General features: G+C 52.2%; 5 protein-coding genes across 5 annotated transcripts; 1 reads left to right on the top strand and 4 right to left on the bottom strand.

The window, feature by feature from the left end:
• Positions 1–588: 588 nt before the first annotated feature.
• BX661DRAFT_141278 (acetyl-CoA carboxylase) lies at positions 589–7,846 on the top strand (the record flags this gene model as incomplete). Its single annotated transcript, XM_051532884.1, has 3 exons — positions 589–974; positions 1,402–4,616; positions 4,734–7,846. 3 exons carry the CDS (start codon positions 589–591, stop codon positions 7,844–7,846), a joined length of 6,714 nt encoding a protein of 2,237 aa, XP_051393314.1.
• A 42-nt stretch (positions 7,847–7,888) lies between these two features.
• Positions 7,889–9,046, bottom strand: BX661DRAFT_178800 (Vta1 like-domain-containing protein). The gene has a single exon (XM_051535015.1). It carries the CDS (start codon positions 8,971–8,973, stop codon positions 7,906–7,908), a length of 1,068 nt encoding a protein of 355 aa, XP_051393313.1. The 5' UTR covers positions 8,974–9,046; the 3' UTR covers positions 7,889–7,905.
• Positions 9,047–11,904, bottom strand: BX661DRAFT_178799 (Alpha,alpha-trehalose-phosphate synthase A). The gene is made up of 2 exons (XM_051535014.1): positions 11,502–11,904; positions 9,047–11,277 (listed from the first exon to the last, which is right to left on the bottom strand). The coding sequence occupies exons 1-2, from the start codon at positions 11,810–11,812 to the stop codon at positions 9,180–9,182; spliced, it is 2,409 nt and encodes an 802-aa protein (XP_051393312.1). The 5' UTR covers positions 11,813–11,904; the 3' UTR covers positions 9,047–9,179.
• Positions 11,905–13,412, bottom strand: BX661DRAFT_178798 (histone acetyltransferase subunit NuA4-domain-containing protein). Its single transcript, XM_051535013.1, has one exon. The coding sequence runs from the start codon at positions 13,165–13,167 to the stop codon at positions 12,376–12,378; it is 792 nt and encodes a 263-aa protein (XP_051393311.1). The 5' UTR covers positions 13,168–13,412; the 3' UTR covers positions 11,905–12,375.
• Positions 13,413–14,175: 763 nt separating this feature from the next.
• BX661DRAFT_131227 (major facilitator superfamily domain-containing protein) lies at positions 14,176–15,330 on the bottom strand (the record flags this gene model as incomplete). Its single annotated transcript, XM_051532561.1, has 2 exons — positions 14,176–14,509; positions 14,954–15,330. Coding segments are annotated over 2 exons (711 nt in total), but the record flags the coding sequence as incomplete, so codon positions are not given.
• Between the last annotated feature and the right edge of the window lie 3,475 nt (positions 15,331–18,805).

Below are 18,805 nucleotides of genomic sequence, written 5' to 3'. Positions count from 1 at the left end.
TGTGTATATACTTCTCCCCCTATTTCTGTTCTTTTTTTGCTACGTCCTTGTTTACTTTTTTAATATCCTTCTCGTCACTGGTCAGTTCTCTTATTATATTAATGTGGCAACAGCCATGCTTGTTATATAGAACTCTTGAGCTGGTCGGCAGAGAGCAGTAGTGTGGGTTATAAAAAAATTGATTCATCCACAGTGTCCCTGAACGTTCTTCGCCCCTTTTCTTGGCTACCGTCCCTGTCTTCTTTTTTTCTCTTCCTTTTTCTCTTGCTCAATCGCATCTATCAACCCAGTCCAATCTATTCATCTATCTATCAGTGTTTGCACAAATTATTTTTTATACTCAACGTTTTGTTGCCAACGTCATTACATCAGCCCAACTTTTCCCAGCGTTAAAGGAACCCCTTTTTATTGGAAACACATACACCCCCCACTAAAAACTCGCCTTCAGTCAAACAATACTGCCGCGCGCTCGTTTCCATACACACCAACCCCCTGAATCAACACCATTTTTGTCTCTTGCTCATTGTGTTACCACTATTTGCGTTTTGGAACTACCTTATCTAATAACTGTTTAATTATTCACTTACAATGTCCACGGAAGAACTAGGCGGCAACACCGTTGATGCGGCCACAAACCACAAGGTCCGCGATTTTGTCAAGGACAACGGCGGCCACACAGTGATCACTCGTGTTCTCATTGCCAACAACGGCATTGCGGCAGTCAAGGAGATTCGCAGCGTGCGGCAATGGGCGTACGCGACATTCGGTGACGAGCGCGCCATCGAGTTTGTCGTTATGGCCACGCCCGAAGACCTCAAGGTCAACGCCGAGTACATTCGCATGGCGGACCAGTATGTCGAGGTTCCTGGCGGCACTAACAACAACAATTATGCCAATGTTGAGCTCATTGTTGATGTTGCCGAGCGGACAGGCGCACACGTAAGTTTTGTTAATGCAGTTGCTTGGATATGGAAGTGGGTTTTTTGCGATTAAGCTCATGGCTCTACAAACTACTAACAATACTGCTTTTTACCAATTCTCTGACTTTATTTTTCTGCTTTTTTTTTATTTGTTTGGACATGCCATTATTTCACCCGGCGATGTCGCTCACTCTCTCTCTCAATGGAACACTTCTCGGTGTTGGGAATCCTGTTGCACTTTATTGCAGACAATCCTTCTGTCACTTCGGCATTTTCAAAAATATCTAGGCTGTCTGGTAAGTATACCCACGCTGTATTGTCGCTGTGTCAAACTGCAAAAAAGTTCCAGCACGACAGTTTTTGTAAAAAAATAACGATTCGCTCATTTTCATTCAAGCTGAAACAAAAAACTAATGAACAAATCCAACCAATCCAATCCATCCGATTGTTTATTTTTTTTACTCTGCTTCATCTTTCTTAGGGCTGGATGGGGACACGCTTCGGAAAATCCGCTGCTGCCCGAGTCGCTGAGGGACAGCAAGAGCAAGATCGTATTCATCGGTCCTCCGGGCTCTGCGATGCGCAGCTTGGGCGACAAGATCTCGTCGACTATCGTTGCACAGCACGCAAAGGTGCCTACAATGCCATGGAGCGGAGACGGCATCACAGACACGCTTCTCAACGATCAGGGCCACCTGGAGGTTCCCGACAAGGCGTACCATGAGGCGACGACGCACAACATGGAAGAAGGCCTGAAACAGGCCCAGCGCATTGGCTTCCCCGTGATGGTCAAGGCCAGCGAGGGCGGTGGCGGCAAGGGTATCCGCATGGTGTCCAAAGAAGAGGACTTTTCCTCTTCCTTCCAGCAGGTGCTTGCTGAGGTGCCGGGCTCGCCCGTGTTCATCATGAAGCTTGCTGGTGAGTCGCGTCATTTGGAGGTGCAGGTCCTGGCAGATCAGTACGGAAATGCGATTTCCCTGTTTGGCCGCGACTGCTCCGTGCAGCGCCGCCACCAGAAGATCATTGAGGAAGCGCCTGTCAGCATTGCCGGGTACGACACGTTCGAGCAGATGGAGAAGGCGGCGGTGCGCCTGGCCAAGCTCGTCGGCTATGTCAGCGCAGGTACAGTCGAGTACCTGTACACGCCGGCCGACGACCAGTTCTACTTCTTGGAGCTGAACCCGCGTCTGCAGGTTGAGCACCCGACCACTGAGATGGTTTCGGGAGTCAATCTGCCGGCCGCGCAGCTGCTCGTGGCTATGGGCATCCCACTGCACCGCATTCGCGATATTCGCCTGCTGTACGGCATGGATCCGAACAGCGAGTCGGCGATCGACTTTGAGTTCGAGTCGCCGCAGGCCATCGAGGTGCAGCGCAAGCCGCAGCCTAAGGGCCACGTCATTGCCGTGCGCATCACGGCGGAGAACCCTGAGGCTGGGTTCAAGCCGAGCAGTGGTGTTGTGCAGTCGCTCAACTTCCGCAGCAGCACGAGTGTCTGGGGCTACTTCTCGGTTTCGGCAAACGGCGGTCTGCACGAGTTTGCGGACTCGCAGTTCGGCCACATCTTTGCATACGGCGCGAACCGCGAGCAGGCGCGGCAGTCCATGGTTGTTGCGCTGAAGGAGATCTCGATCCGCGGTGACTTCCGCACGACGGTCGAGTACTTAGTGCGCCTCCTGGAGATGCCCGACTTCAAGTCGAACACGTTTACAACGGCGTGGCTCGATCGCCTGATATCGACGCACCTGACGGCGGACCGCCCGGACCCCGAGCTGGCAGTCATTTGCGGTGCCGCCTGCATGGCGCAGAACGCGAGCGCGCGGCTGCTGAGTGAGTTCAAGACGGCGATGGATCGCGGCCAGGCGCCGACCAAGGAGTTGCTCAAGACCACGTTCCTCGTTGAGTTCATATATGAGGGCGTGCGCTACCGCTTTATTGCCAACCGCACGGGCCCCACCGGCTGGATCCTGTACCTCAATGGGTCCAAGGTGGCTGTGGGCGTCCGGCCGCTGAGCGACGGCGGCCTGCTGGTGCTCCTGGACGGCAAGAGCCACGCATGCTACACGAGCGCTGAGGTCGGCGCCACGCGCCTGCTGGTGGACGAGCGCACGTGCCTGCTGGAGGAGGAGGTCGACCCGACACAGCTGCGGTCACCGTCGCCCGGAAAGCTCGTGCGCTTCCTCGTTGACTCTGGCGACCACGTCAAATGCGGCGAGGCGTACGCTGAGATCGAGGTCATGAAGATGTATATGCAGCTGACTACAAGCGAGGACGGTATCGTGCAGTTTGTCAAGCAGACCGGCTCGGCACTGGCGGCTGGCGAGGTCATCGGCGTGCTGACCCTGGACGACCCGTCCAAGGTGAAGCATGCCAAGCCCTTCGAGGGCCAGCTGAGCGCCTACGGCCCACCGCACCTGTACGGAACCAAGACGCACCAGCTCCTGCGCTGCAACCTGGCCCTCCTGGGCAACGCCCTGGACGGATACGACACGCCTGTGCCCGCAGCCCAGCTGCTACAGCAGGTCAAGGAGCTCCTGCAGAAGCCTGAGCTGCCATTCCTCGAGATCGGCGAGGTTCTGTCGGCGCTGAACAGCCGCCTGCCGCAGAGGCTGTCGGCCGCGCTGAACGCCGAGGTTGCGCGTGCGCAGCTGCAGCAGAGTCTCGGGTTCCCTGCGCGCGAGATGCTGGCGATCATCGGCGGCATGCTGAGCGAGGTGTCGCCTGGCGAGGCGCTGACTCTGGCCTCGACAGTTGAGCCCATCACCAAGGTTCTCCATAGCTACGAGGAGGGCTTGGCGGTGCACGAGCGCGACGTGTTCATTGGTCTCCTGCAGCGGTACATTGACATTGAGTCAGTCTTCTCGAGCAGCGCCAACGAGGAGGAAGGCTTCTTTGTGCTGCGCGATAAGTACCGCGATGAGCCCGACGTCATCGTCGACACGATGGTTTCGCACGCTGGCGTAGCGTCGAAGAACAAGATCGTCATGGCCATGCTCGACGTTGTCCACCCGGTGAACCCCGTGAGCGGCGCGCTGGATGCACGGTACGAGGAGGTTCTGAAGCTGATGACCGGCTTGTCAGGCCGGGCGACGTCCAAGGTGGCGCTCAAGGCACGCGAGGTGCTGCTGCAGTGCCAGGTGCCGTCGCTCGAGGAGCGCAAGCGCCAGATGGAGCACATTCTCAAGTCCTCTGTGACAGAGACCGTGTACGGCAGTGGCGAGGAGTACCGCACGCCGAGCTACGACGCGATCCGCGACCTCGTTGTGACCAACTACTACGTGTTTGACGTGCTGCAGAGCTTCTTGTACCATGAAAACCCATACGTGCGCCTGGCTGCGCTCGAGGTGTACGTGCGTCGCGCCTACCATATGTACAACCTGGTGGACTTTGACTACGCGACCGAGGACGAGGCGCCCTTTATGGTGCACTGGCGCTTCATTCTGCAAGACGACTCCTCGGGCATGTTCGCCGGCCGTATTGGCAAGAACTCAAGCGTGTCTGATCTCAAGCGCATCATGAGCGTGTCGGACTTGCACTTTGCCGTCGACGAGGACGCCGACCCCGAGCAGTACCTGCGCCAGGGCGCCATGGCGTCCTACGATACGTTTGCGCAGATGGAGGCGAACTTTGGCCGCCTTCTGGGCCTGATCCACGGCGCCTCGGACGCGGCATCGCGGCCAGAGTCGCCCGGTCTGGGTATGCGGCCGCTCGGGCGGTTTGCGCCGATGAGCGCGCTCACGTCGAGCGGCACCACCACGCCCGCGTTGCAGCGCACTGGGAGCAGCGGCGCATCGACCCCGCTGCGTGGCGGAGCGCGCTTTGGCCATGTCGTTAACGTGGCGCTGCAGGTGCCGCAGGACGACCCGTTCGATGACGACACGTGGTCCGAGCGCCTGCGCCAGTTTACAGCGTCGCAAGCTGTGGCTTTGCGCGACAGCGGCATCCGCCGCCTGACCTACGTTCTGCAGCGCGCAGGGCAGCACCCGGGCACGTTCACATTCCGCGAGAACATGGACTACGGTGAGGACAAGACTATCCGGCACGTGGAGCCTGGGCTTGCGTACCAGCTGGAGCTGCCGCGCCTGTCCAACTTTGACATCCGCCCGTGCTTTAACGACAACCGGCAGCTGCACATTTACCATGGCGTGAGCAAGGACAACTCGGCAGACAGCCGGTTCTTCGTGCGCGTGCTTGTGCGGCCCGGTCGTCTGAGCACGGCTGTAGCCACGGTGGACTACTTGGTATCGGAGACTGACCGTCTTTTGAACGACATTCTGGACGCGCTGGAGATCCTGTCTGCCGAGTACCCGAACTGCGACTGCAACCATCTGTTTATCAGTTTCCTGCCGATTTTCAACCTGGACGCGTCGCAGTTCGAGCCGGCTTACCGCGGGTTCCTGGAGCGCCACGGCAAGCGGCTGTTCCGCCTGCGCGTGACGGCGGCCGAGATCCGCTTCCTCGTGCAGACGGGCAGCGAGGAGGATATGCCGACGCCGTTCCGGTTCTGCATCTTCAACAAGTCTGGGTTCGTGCCCAAGCTGGAGAACTACATCGAAGTGCGCGATGCGCAGGGCGAGTGGGTGTTTGAGTCCTTGGACTCGCCGGCCGGCTCGTACAACGGTCTCTTGGTGGCCACGCCGCACCAGCCCAAGGAGTGGCTGCAGCCTCTGCGCCAGCAGGCCCACATCAAGGGCACGACATACGTGTATGATTTCCCCGATCTGTTCCAGCACGCTGTCGCCGTGCAGTGGGCGCGGGTGGCTAAGCTGAACACCAGCGGGGCCAAGCCCGAGGTGCCCAAGCAGCTGATGATCTCACGCGAGTTGGTCTGGGACGAGGCCACGCAGCAGCTGCTCGAGTCTGATCGCGAGGCCGGACGCAACTCCTGTGGTATGGTCGGCTTCATTCTGACCCTGTTCACTCCTGAGGCTCCCCAGGGCCGCCGGATTGTAGTCGTCGCCAACGATATCACGAACAATATCGGCTCGTTCGGCGTTGAGGAGGATGCCATGTTTTTCCGCGTCACGCAGTACGCGCGCACACACGGTCTGCCGCGCATCTACCTGTCGGCCAACTCTGGTGCACGTATCGGGCTTGCCAACGAGGTTCGTGAGCTGTTCCGTACGAGCTGGTGCGATCCCTCGGACCCGTCCCAGGGTTTCGAGTACCTGTACTTGACCCCTGAGGATTATGCCAAGCTGGAGACCAGGGAGGACGGCAAGGTGCGGTCGGTCATCACGGAGCCCATCACCATGGAGGACGGCGAGGTGCGTCACCGCCTTCTGACTATTGTCGGAGCCACTGACGGTCTGGGTGTCGAGAACCTGCGCGGCTCCGGCATGATTGCTGGCGAGACCGCGCGCGCATACACGGATATCTTCACAGTGACGCTGGTGACGTGCCGCTCGGTTGGTATTGGCGCATACCTCGTGCGCCTGGGCCAGCGGTCGATCCAGAACGAGGGCCACCCGATCATCCTGACGGGCGCCCAGCCGCTGAACAAGGTCCTGGGCCGCGAAGTGTATACGAGCAATTTGCAGCTGGGCGGCACTCAGATCATGTACAAGAACGGTGTGTCGCATTTGACTGCCGACAATGATTTCATGGGTATCTGCAAGATAATCAGGTGGCTCGGGTACGTGCCCAATGTGCGCGGCGGCTCGCTCCTGCTGACGGCGCCGGCCATGCTGACCGACCCTGTTGACAGACTTATCACGTATGAGCCGCCGATGGGTCCCTCTGACCCACGGTTGTTCCTTGCTGGTGCCGAGTCTGAGGACGGCTGGTTGAGCGGGTTCTTTGACCGCGGGTCCTTTGTCGAGACGCTCGGCGGGTGGGCTCGGACGGTGGTCACGGGTCGTGCGCGTCTCGGTGGTATCCCTATGGGTGTTATTGCCGTGGAGGGTCGCACGGTAGAGAATGTTATCCCGGCGGATCCGGCCAACCCCAACTCTGAGGAGCAGGTCCTGCAGGAGGCTGGTACCGTGTGGTACCCGAATAGTGCGTACAAGACAGCGCAGGCCATCCAGGATTTCAACAACGGCGAGCAACTGCCGCTGATGATCTTTGCCAACTGGCGTGGGTTTTCGGGCGGCCAGCGCGACATGTTCTTCGAGATTCTCAAGTACGGTGCGTACATTGTGGACGCGCTGACAAAGTACAAGCAGCCCGTGTTCGTGTACATTGTGCCCAATGGCGAGCTGCGCGGCGGCGCCTGGGTTGTCGTCGACCCGACTATTAACCCTGATATGATGGAGATGTACGCCGATAGCAAGTCGCGCGGTGGCGTTTTGGAGCCCGAGGGTATTGTGGAGATCAAGTTCCGCAAGCCCCAGCTGCTCGCCTGCATGGAGCGCCTGGACCCGGAGGTGCGTGACCTGCGTCTGGCCCTGAGTGACCCGCAATTGTCGCCCGAGGAGAAGGCCAAGGTTAAGCGTGCATTGGAGGCCAGGGAGAAGGAGCTGCTGCCTGTCTATATGCAGATTGCCGTGCAGTTCGCTGACCTGCACGATCGCGCCGGACGCATGGTCGCCAAGGGTGTGATCCGTAAGGAGCTGCAGTGGCCCGAAGCTCGTTCATTCTTCTACAACCGCGTGAAGCGTAGATTGGCCGAGGAGGAGGTGCGCAAAGCGATGGTTGAGGCCGATGTGTCGGTCGGTCGGGATGAGCAGACTGAACTTATTGCCAAGTGGTTCGCCCAGACATCGGCGCCTGACGCTGACTATGAGGACGACAGTGTTGTGGCTGCGTGGTTCGAGGAGAAGAAGAGCGTGGAGGAGAAGCTTGCGCAGTGGAAGACTGAGAGACATGCGGTTTTTGTTGCTGTCCAGGTCGCAGAGGCGTCGGATGATGCCCTGTTTGCTGCCATCCAGAGCTTGTCGGCCAAGCGTCGTGAGCAGCTCCTTGCCAAGCTACAGCAGCAGTAAGCAAATTCCCACATAGATAAAGTTGTCTTTTTATATACCAATACCAATATCAATTTATTTTATTTTTGGTATGGACGCAAAATTGCTATGGCCTTCTGCAGGTTGTCAATAGCAGTGTGCACATCATCGTACTCTAGGGCACTGATAGCCCACCGAGCGTGTTTTTGCGCGTTCTTGGTTACCGTCGGGTCCAGCATCTCGCCGTCATCCATGGCAGAGGGCGCAATTGCGGGCAGTCTCGAGGCTGGCACGGGAATGAACGTGGCTGCACTGGCGGCTGGCGGTATCATCGGGGTATTTACGTGAGGAGAGTTGTTTGGTCGCGTCTGCGGGCCTTGCGCAGCAGTCGATTGCAGTGGCGGGCCCTGAGGCACAGCCGCAGATACAGGTGATTTTGGTACGCTGGGCAGTGTGTCAAAGGGCGTGGGCTGGTCCTGCGCGTAACCCGACCACTGCTGGTGTTGCTGTAGCTGCGGTGACGCAATGGGCGGAGACGGAGGCGACGATACCATCTGAGGCAGAGGTGGAGGCGATGACATCTGAGGCGACGCAGTTTGGGGTGATGACATCCGGGGCGATACCACAGGCGATGAAACGGGCAACGCCGACAACAGCTCCTTCTCTTCCTCTTCCTGCATAGCCGGCGGCTCTGGCGTCCTTCCCTCCCTTATTGCCCTCAAAATCTCTGCGGCTCTCCACTTGGCGTACTTGATCTTCTCCTCCAACCCGCCAGGCAACGGTTCTCCAAACGCTGCGACAATCTGCATAAACTGCGATGCGACAATAAACCCTCTAGCTGTGGACTTTCCGGCTCCGCCCAGCCTGTCTTCGGAATCAGCCTTGGCGAATATCTTTAACGCAAACATTGTGCAGTGCTGGGCTGCTATTTGGTCATTTTGCATTTGGGAGGTCTGCTGAAGTTGGGTCTTTTCTTGTTCAAGGATTGTGAGCAGATGGGAGATGTAGGGCTGCGTCGTGGGTGAGGCGGGCGAGGTGATGGCCAGGCGGGCGGCGTAGTATTTGCAGAAGTACGAGATAACCGGGTCGATTGTGTGGATCTCTTGGCTGCGCTGGATGTACGGCTGGATGTGTTTGAGTTCCGCCGGGACGTCGTTAAGAGTTGACATGTTTTGGGGATTAAGAAAACTGAATTGGAGTGTTTTTTAAATAAAAAATAATAATTTAAAATTGAAATCAGATGAAAGAAGGAAAAAAGAGTTGCTGACATCACGCAGCAACAAAACAACCGAAATAAGAAAAAATAACGAGAAAAAAGCTATGTGAGATTGGTCAAAAATCGATCGTCGCTCTCATTCTCATTCCTTTTTTTCTTTCATGAACTCACGGTCGACGGTGGCGTGGGCTCGACCAGCTTGGACAGGATGGCCAGCACAGAGTCAACGTTGGGCAGGTAGTATTTGGCCTCGGTCGACTTGCGGCCCACGGTGCTGGTGACCAGCGCCGTGCCGCTGCCATCGGCAAACTCGGCGTTCAAATACGTAAACACGTTCTCGTCACCCCTGCCGTCACCCACAGCCATGATAAACCCAAAGTCTACACCAGCCATGTCCTTGACAATCGACCTGAGCGCATACGCCTTGTCCACGCGCGACGGCCGGACCTCGACGGTCTTGTTGCCGTTGACGATGGTCAGCGGCAGGTGCGAGAGCACGCGCTCGAGGTTGATCTTGAGCTCGTTGGACTGCCACAGGCCAAACTCGGGGTCGGTGTTGCGGTAGTGCCAGGTGATGTCGATTTCCTTTTCCTCGATGAACGAGCCGGGCGTGCGCTCTGTGTAGTGCTGGAAGAGTGGCAGGACCGTATCACGCCACTGCGGGTCGGTGTGCTGCACCAGGCTGTACCATCCGTTGGACACCTTGTGCTTCATGTGCGAGAGCGGCGCGCCGTGTGTGCTGTCGTCGTCGGAGCTCGACGACGTGTCTGCGTTTAGTGAGGGCGAGCCTTGCATGAGAACCTGCGCGGCCCTCGGGTGCTTGTAGAATAGGCCATGCTCGGCCACTAGACCAACGTCAATCCCGCGGAACCACTGGTCCATGTGCGTGCGCATCCGCCCCGACACGACATAAACCAGCGTGTTGGGCTGCTCCGAGAGCCGCCGCAGCGTGCTGAGCGCCAGTGGCGACGGCCGTGCAAACTCGGGGATAGTCTTGGTCGCGCTGAGCGTGCCGTCATAGTCCAGCACAAGCAGCCGCGCCCGGCCATCAGTCACCGACTGGCGAAACAGCGAGACGACGGGTGATGCCGTCAGTTGTGGCAGCTGGGCAAGCTCGTCAGCCTTCTGGCTGACGCGCGTGAGCTCGCCGATAAACGACATGCCCCAATACGCGGCCGTGAACTTGGTGACGTACTTGTACAGCGTGTTGAAGTTTGCCTCGCGCTGCTTGGGCGACATGGACAGCGCCTGGTTGATGGCGTCGGCGACCTCCTCGATGTTCCACGAGTTGATGATGATCGACCCGTTGAGCGACTGAGCGGCACCTGCAAACTCGGACAGGATCAGCACGCCGTGGCGCTTCTGCTGCGACGCCACGTACTCGTAGGATACCAGGTTCATGCCGTCGCGCGTCGACGTGATCAGGCACACGTCCGACACGGCGTACAACGACACAAGCTCGGTGAAATTGACTGACTTGTGCAAAAAGTGTATGGGCGTGTACTCAACGGTACCAAAGCGGCCGTTGATGCGGCCAACAAGCTCGTTGACGCTAGATATTAGCTGCTTGTACTCCTCGACATCGCCACGCGATGGCACGGCCACCTGCACCAGGACGGCGCGGCCGACGTACTCGGGGCATTGGCTGAGGAAATGCTCAAAGGCCAGCAGCTTTTGCGGCACGCCCTTAATGTAGTCCAGACGGTCGACGCCCACAATGACCTTCATGCCGTCAAACTTGCGCTCGAACTCGCCCAGCCTGCTCTGCACCTCTTTGGTTTCTAGCGCCTCAGCGAACTTTGTCGGATCAATGCCGATGGGAAACGTGCCCACGTGCACCAGCCGCTTGTCGGTCTCGACAAAATTGGGCGACGTCTGCAGCCCCAGGATGCGCGTGCAGCTGGACAGAAAGTGCCGCGCGTAGTCGTACGTGTGAAAGCCTAGCAGGTCGGCAGCAAGGACGCCCTCGAGGATCTGCCTGCGCACCGGCAAGATGCGGTACAGCTCGCTGCTGGGGAACGGCGTGTGCAGGAACCACCCGATCTTGACGCTCTTCAGCCCGCGCTCGTCCAGCAGCGCGCGCAGCATTTGCGGCAGCAGCATCAGGTGGTAGTCCTGGATCCACACCAGGTCGCCGTCCTTGACCACGTCCAGAAGCGCCGTGGCGAATGCCATGTTGGCGCGCTGATACGCGTCCCACGCCACCTCCTCAAACATCATCTCTCCTGGATGGTAGTGGAACAGCGGCCACAGAATGCTAGAAATTTAATTTCACGTGGTAAACTTTTAATTTTAGTTGTACAGCCAAGGCCTTATAAAAAGTGAATAAGAATTTCAAGCCAAGGGCATGTGCTCTGCTCATATGGCTGGCCCCCCTACACAAACACGTCACCCCTCTCATGCGAGAAACAGACAAATATCAAATTGACACACTTGACATGTTATTCACACGCTCCACATGTTCACCACTGCTTTGCTTACCTGTTGGCGAATCCGTTATAATAGTTCTCGGCTGTTTCGTCATCCAAATACACTGCGCTGCACGAGTTCTCCTTGAGTAAACTGTCGATCTTTACCCGATCCTCCACGCCGAAATCCTTGCCCGGCCACCCGACCCAAGTGAACGACATCTCGCGCTTCAGGCCACTGAGTGCCGAAACCAGCCCGCCGGAGCTCAGCTGGAACGACCACTCGTCTTCGCTCTGCGCCAGCGTCACTGGAAGCCTGTTTGATACTACAATAAGATGAGCCATGTCAAGGACTTGCTGCTCTTTGCTTGAAGAAGATGACATGATGAGAAAGTACAAGAAATATAATAATAACAAGAAATATAATAAAATGTTGCTGTTGTTGCTGACAGAATGAAAACAAAAAGAAGTGAAACCAAAAGATGGTGAACGAGAATCCTCCTTGTCTTTGAGCACAAGGATATATGCTGCTTCCACCGACATGACATCACCGTGAGCTTTTTTTTCCTTTTTTTGTGATGTCAGGTCAATCGTTTGCATGAAAAATTGGGCCAATTCGAGACCCGGGATTGGGGGGCCGAGGGGACAGCCGCAACATCTGCATTGGCGACGATGGTGGAATTAAAATTGAATTTTTGTACATGAGCCTCAGTAAAGCATCCCTATTCGTCCAAAAACAGCGAGAAAAAGAAAATATTGATGCCTGGTGACAAAAATCAGGAAAATCAGCCACGCTAACCCCTGCATTACGAAGACAACAAATAATGTTTCGCACGCCTGGAATTTTGGCTTCACCTTTATCAACAAATTTGGTTGATGTTTTACTTTAAACAAGCTTGGCGGTTATTTACCAAAAAAACAAATTAAATCATCGAGTTCAGACATAATCAAGTCCCGCTCTCAATCGACAGACGCAGCTTCTTCGTCGTGCGTGGGACACTCGGCGTTGGTGTGCTCCTCCCGGTGGGTGTTCCCTGTCTCCCAGAGGCATTGTGCTTAATGGTGCTTCCACCGACAGCCTTTCTCTTAACGCCTCCAGCACTTCCCCCTGTCCCGGTGGTATTCCGGGCCTGCTGAACCAATCCACTGTCATCCTCGTCCTCCGTGTCCGAGTCCAGCAACGACGCAGCAATCTTCGCCTCCTGCGCCTTTTTGAATGTAGCTGATGACTGTGAGAAAATCCTATCCGCGTCACCAAAATGGCCTGCACCACCATTGCCTCCTCTCCGTTGCTCGTGGTGACGACCAGAGGTCAAATACCCTTCAAATCCGTGTACAATGTTGCCTTCTTGGCCGCAGTTTTCGAAATACGATGTTTCAAAATCGTAAATCGAGGACTCAGTATCGATGAGTTGCCGGTCGAGCTGCTTCTTTTTCAGCAGTATTTGGTATAGCTCTTGCTCGGCCTCTTTGAGCATCTTTTTGGTTACTTTGCCTTCGCCTGTTTTGCTCTTGTTGAGTTTTGTTGCGCTCGCGGGGGCTGGCGTTGATGATTTGACTGATACAGGTTCCCCGCTTGCAAGTGTGTCGGCTGATGGTGCGCCCTTTTTGCTAGGGCTGGATTCTGATTTTGATGCTGCTGGTGCTGGTGCTGGTGCTGATGCTGGTGGTGCTGGTGCTGGTGCTGGTGATGCAGAAGCAGTTGGTTCTGCTTCTGGCTCCTGTGCTGACACTCCCATTGATAATTCTGTGAGCTAATAAAGTAATATTGATAAATACGGGTAAAATATGGAGTGGGTGTGTGTGCTGGAGCCATTTTGTGCGCTCCCGCACCGCGCCACAATTATTTATAGTTATGAGAAACACATACTACACCTAGCTTATGGCAATACATTTGAATCACGTGGATTAATATAAATAATTATTTAGCCATAAATTTGAACAAGTCATTATCATCCGCTCACTTTGCTCGCTGATTGCTCAGACAGTTAATCGAAAATGGGGCCAACCCTGTTAAAAATAAATGAGGCATTAGCACTACCAGAATATGAAATTTTTTGTGGGAAAAAGAATTGGCTACTGAGCTGCATCCTCAATTCTGCGCATATTTGCCCCAAATCGTCGTTTGGCACTGACCGAGTGAACCGAGTATGAATTCCCAATCCCTCGCTGAGGCAGTCGAAGGTGATGGGCATTTTTAGGCTTGCCGAGATATCTTTGTTCCAAAAGCGCTGTCTGATTTTGGGTATTGTTTCTTCCGCTGAGAGGGCTGCAACACCCAAATGGGAAGCCATTCCAGTTTCAGCTTTTGTCATGCTATCAAAAATGGGGTAGCAGCGCTTGCAACTGGGATTTGGGCATCCAAAAGAGTGTCAGCACTAATAGACTTTGTTTTGCGTGCGTGATCAGGCTGTAAGGAGGTGACAGAAGGAGAAAGGAAGAAATGATGCAGCTTCCCTGTTATTAAATGTAGTAAAAAGCTACTAAATGCGAGTGTGCACCTTGCGTGAGATGCGCAGCCGCAGCACAATCAGCATAAAGGTACTCATGGCAAACAAAAGCACAACAAGCAGATACACAGGAACAAAATTTGATCCATGGCCCAGCCTTTGCAACAGCACACGGGCATTAGGGGCCATGACCAGGACCATAGCCCCGACGGAGCCATACACCAGACCAGTAGTACTAGCTGCCCTCGCCCGACCAAACTGCGTCACGCCGGCAATAACTGCCAGTGGATCAGAGGCACCAATGGATGCGCCACAGAGGCATGCGTATACAATGAGGAGATGGAAGGAGAGATGGGGAAGGAAGAGTATGGTGTTGGAAAGTGTGGCTAAAAAAGTAAAGAGAACAAGGGCGTTAATGGGCCCAATGAGATCAGCGGCGTACCCGGCAAGAAATTGCCCAACGGCGGAGGCTCCATTTATTGCTCCCAGGATCATTGCCGCGTTGCTGACGTCCAGCCCAACGGACACGCTGATGGACGTCATGAAGAGGAGCATGATATACCAACCGGCCTGACCAAATCCCACACCCAGAGATAATAGCCAAAAACGCCAGCTGCGCATCACGCTTATCCTTGGTAGGCCGGACAGAGACAGCTGCTCTGACTGGTCCGGCTGAACGGTGTCGATTTTGGTCAGTACAGGCAGAGAATGTGGCCGGTCATTAATTGGATTTGGCTTACTAAGTTTGGTGAGCATCTTGTTCACAACACTCGGCCCCCGTCTACTTGCCCTTTGCCTGCGGCTTTGCCCTTCAAGCTTGTCTAGGGTGGCCCGGCGGGCAATTTCAGGTGCGAAATGCACTCGCTTGGGAGATCCAAGAGATGAAATGGGCTTTGCTTTGTGAACTCGATTTATTTCCTCATCGCCAGCCTTGCTTTCCATATCATTTGGTTGAGGGCTTGCCCTAGACTTTGCGTGGGCAAGTATGGATGACCGGCGGTAGTCAGTATAATTAATATCTTCGTCTGAATCATATCCGCTTTCAGGCATCACCATTACCTCATCTTCCAAGCACCTAGACCACCGAGTGCTGGACATGATAATCTCGTTGGTTCTTTGTGAATGCCTCTTGCTATGGATACCCAGGCTTGTCACAGTCACACCCACTAAAATAATTAATGCCAGCCATCTCAGCGACCCACTAGTCCCTGCCTTTTCGAGCAAGAACCTGGTTAACGGGGAAAACACTAGCCCGCCGATTCCCAACCCCATATGTGTAATGCCTGTAGCCAGCCCTCTGTTCTTTTCAAACCACGACGACGGTGCGGACGCTGCCGGAATCCATGTCAGGCAGACGCCTAGCCCGAATATTAAGCCCTGGGTTAAACACAATTGCCAAACATGTCTTGCATAACTGGCTGCGAAAAGCCCCAAGCTCATCAAAATTCCTCCGCCAAAAACCGAAGGACCGGGTCCAAATCTCTGTGCGCATTGGCCACCGATAAACCCCATGCCATTGGCAAGCAGTATTTGGATTATCCCAACGAATATGACGGGTGAGCCCAGCGCGCTACTCTGGTCAATTTCGTCCTTGTTGTCAAACAGTCGGCTATACTCTTCCTCATAGACGCCATATGCATTTAGTAAACCCGGGCCCAGTGCTAGTGCTGTGAACGAGCAGAAAACCACTACAGCACCCATGTTTTTTGGGTATGTCACCAGGCTTTGCCGTCGGAACCTCCGGGACGATGCTAACGACTCTGATGAGGCAAAAGCCATGTTTGATGATATAAGTAATTTAATGCAAGGAGTGTACTTGAAATAAAAACAGAATTTGTTAATTAAAAAGTTTAAAGCAAAATGGTTTTAACTAGAGTATGAATTTTTTATGTTCGATGTTATAAAGTAATATAAAAGCAATTTTTTTCCAAAAAAGGGTGTAAATGGAAAGAAAAATCAATGCAGAGCTAGTCGTAATAATCAGGTTTATTCTTCAAGGTGTGGCGATAGAGGAGACAAACACGTAACGCAGTAGAAAAAATATTTAATAATGCATGCAAAATAAAAATATCAAAACCAATGGGCGTAAAAATAAAAAACCAAAGAATATTAAAATAAAAAAATGAGCCGCCACAGTAACCGGTAAATAATAAAACAAAATTTTTGTTGGGGGTATTTATATTTTGCTAAATAATTGCTCTGCATACAGAAATAAAACAATAATGTTGTGCAATTTTGTTTTCAAATAGTTTACACCACATAGGAATGGAAACCAATTTAAAGACATGACATCACACCCTCACACATAATAAAAGTAAGAATGTTGTACAAATGTTTCCGCTATAGTTACTTTAAAAAGTGGCCTAGTGAAAATATTTTTAATACAAAAGAGGCTAACTTTGCAATGCATTGACAAAGAAAAATAATGATATTCTTTTTAAAGAAGTGTAATAATGTATAATTGTTTGTACAATATGTATTTGTTCCCAGTAACAAACAAAAAGACGAGTTTATCCCGTTCATTCAAAAAATGGAAATCAAAAAGCGCATGTGTTTTTTGTATACTTCGATGTGGCTGAAGCTTTCAAATAATTCACTTTTTAATATTGCGTAACCAATCAAATATCATATAAAAATAACAACAGGGCAAATGAAGGTGCATACATGTATACCAATTACGCCATGCATTAATTTTTAAAGATGCCCAATCAGCACTCTCGCAATATTGGAACAGCAGGTTGTATCGATCCAATGCCTTGTATTGCTTCAAACTCATTTTTCGCCTAAACATTAATCATAGTGCTTGACTGGTATCACTTGCTGGCGTCGGTTCAACAATGTTCCTGTCACCAGATTGTCAACTATAACCAAACTGTATGCATATTCAACTATAAACGGGCCCCTTTATCAAAAATAAATCACCAAGAACAAAACTACGGATGGGAATGCCCCGTGCCTGCTGATACGGCCACATCGCCACTAAGTGCACACACGTGTGATATACGAGTGGCAGCATTTGGCAAGTCGCATTGTTAAACAGAATTATGAAGTTTTTGGTCAAAAATCAAATAAACATTTAATAAAAAAGAATGAGGTAAAAAACAGACTAAGAAATTTAAAAATAAACGAGATGATAATGCAATCTATGCTTCCAATAATATATTAGCCGCGTATACTATTAGCGGGTCGCTGATTCCGCTAAACATGGCGTCAGGACCCCTAACAACTAAGGTCGGCGTCTCGAATACTGTCGGCAGATTCATGGGCGCTTTGTTTATGTCAAACGCTTGCACACGGAACCGAAATTTCCCTGCACAGTGCACCTTTAAAAATTTAAACTCGACCACCAGGCTGCCGTCAATGAACATTGGAGATTGTGTTGTGTCTCCGGTAAGTAGCCGCTCACCGCTGGCTGTCAAGTCGTAGTCCATCGACCCGTCTTCCGATGCCAGCCCAATGTGAACAACTATTCCGTGCGCGTGAGCATCATTTGTTTCCAGCAACCTAAGATTAAACAAAAAAGAATAGATTTCAAAGATGAACAAAAATATTAAACATGATACCCACATTAAAATTTTCAGACAATTATATATTTAGTGAGCAAGAACAAACAAAAGTACAACAACAGTGGATCAAACACGTGCGCAGTTAAATGATTTCTCTTTGCCAAACACACGCACACGCACACACTTGCGCATCATTTTGACAGATACTGAAAAAACAATAACAATCAGTTGTCAAAGGAAAAGGTAAAGATTACCACCAGAAATCTGTTCTATCACTTATACGAAAATCGAAGGACTTTTTTTGCCGCTACTCATCGTCGATTGCAATCATAATGGTGTTCATCCACACATGCGTATACAAAATATTTGTTTAAACTTACATCCCATGTGCGTCCATTCTCTCAAGCGTCAATTTTACTGTTCGGAGGAGCACGTTCGCCATTCCATATTGCGGCGACAGTATCGTACCGTGATATCTACATACCACCAATGGCCGGTCAATAAGTTGCATAGTGTAGAACAAATTCAAAGTAACGAAAGTGTGGTTTCAATACACGATAAAAATGTGAAAAAAAGAAAAAAAGAAAATTTCAAATTGCTCTGCAATCGGCAGTAAAAAAGGGGGCTAATATTTCTGCTAACAAACAAAAGAAAAATTCAAGGGAGTGTCTCGTCTTTTATGTGTTCGGCTGGCAACCCGCGAAAATAAAGAAAAATGGTATTCACAAAGCTGTCGAGGCTGGCTGTTATCGATAGAATGCCAATTTTTTTGACAAAAATAGTGTTAGGAGGAAGCCAACGTACTGGCCAGTAGTTTGAAAAAAGTGAGCGCCAATGAACCGAGAAACCAATAATGATCGATGAAACGATGCAAATAAAACATCATTCAGTGTGCTGGATGAATTTAAGGACAAAGCTTAAAAAAACTACAGCACTGCGCAGCGTCGTATTCTAAAGGGTTCACAAGTAAAAAAATGGCTTGTGGCTGTCAAATATAGAAAATAAAATGCGATTGTTTCAAAGAGGGCTAATTTCTTGTGGGAGCAATTTCAGAAATGACATACCACGATAATACGGACAAACAATGCGTGCACAATTTCAAAAGGGGAATCAAATGTGTTTTGACTCATTGCGGTTTCAATTAATCGATAGCACCACAATTAAAGAAGGATATAAAGCCAACAAGACTGAAAAAATGAAAAGGCAGTGGACACTTTTGACAAGCATCCAAGCTGCACGACAAATGACATTGTCATCAACGAAAGGACAATGGAAAGAAACTAGAGAATGAGAATACAGAAATGTTGACCAAAACAAGCATACTTCTATTTTTCCACACTAACATTGTCAATTTAAATAATATTTTTGTTGTTGTCGTATAATGTAGCCAGAAGAATGGTTCACATCGGCGTGTCAAACAA

Source organism: Kickxella alabastrina (genome assembly GCF_025024165.1).
Source record: "Kickxella alabastrina strain RSA 675 chromosome Unknown BX661scaffold_5, whole genome shotgun sequence".
NCBI lineage: Eukaryota > Fungi > Kickxellomycota > Kickxellomycetes > Kickxellales > Kickxellaceae > Kickxella > Kickxella alabastrina.
The sequence above is the reverse complement of the archived record's forward strand: the minus strand, read 5'-3'. Positions and strand labels throughout refer to the sequence as shown.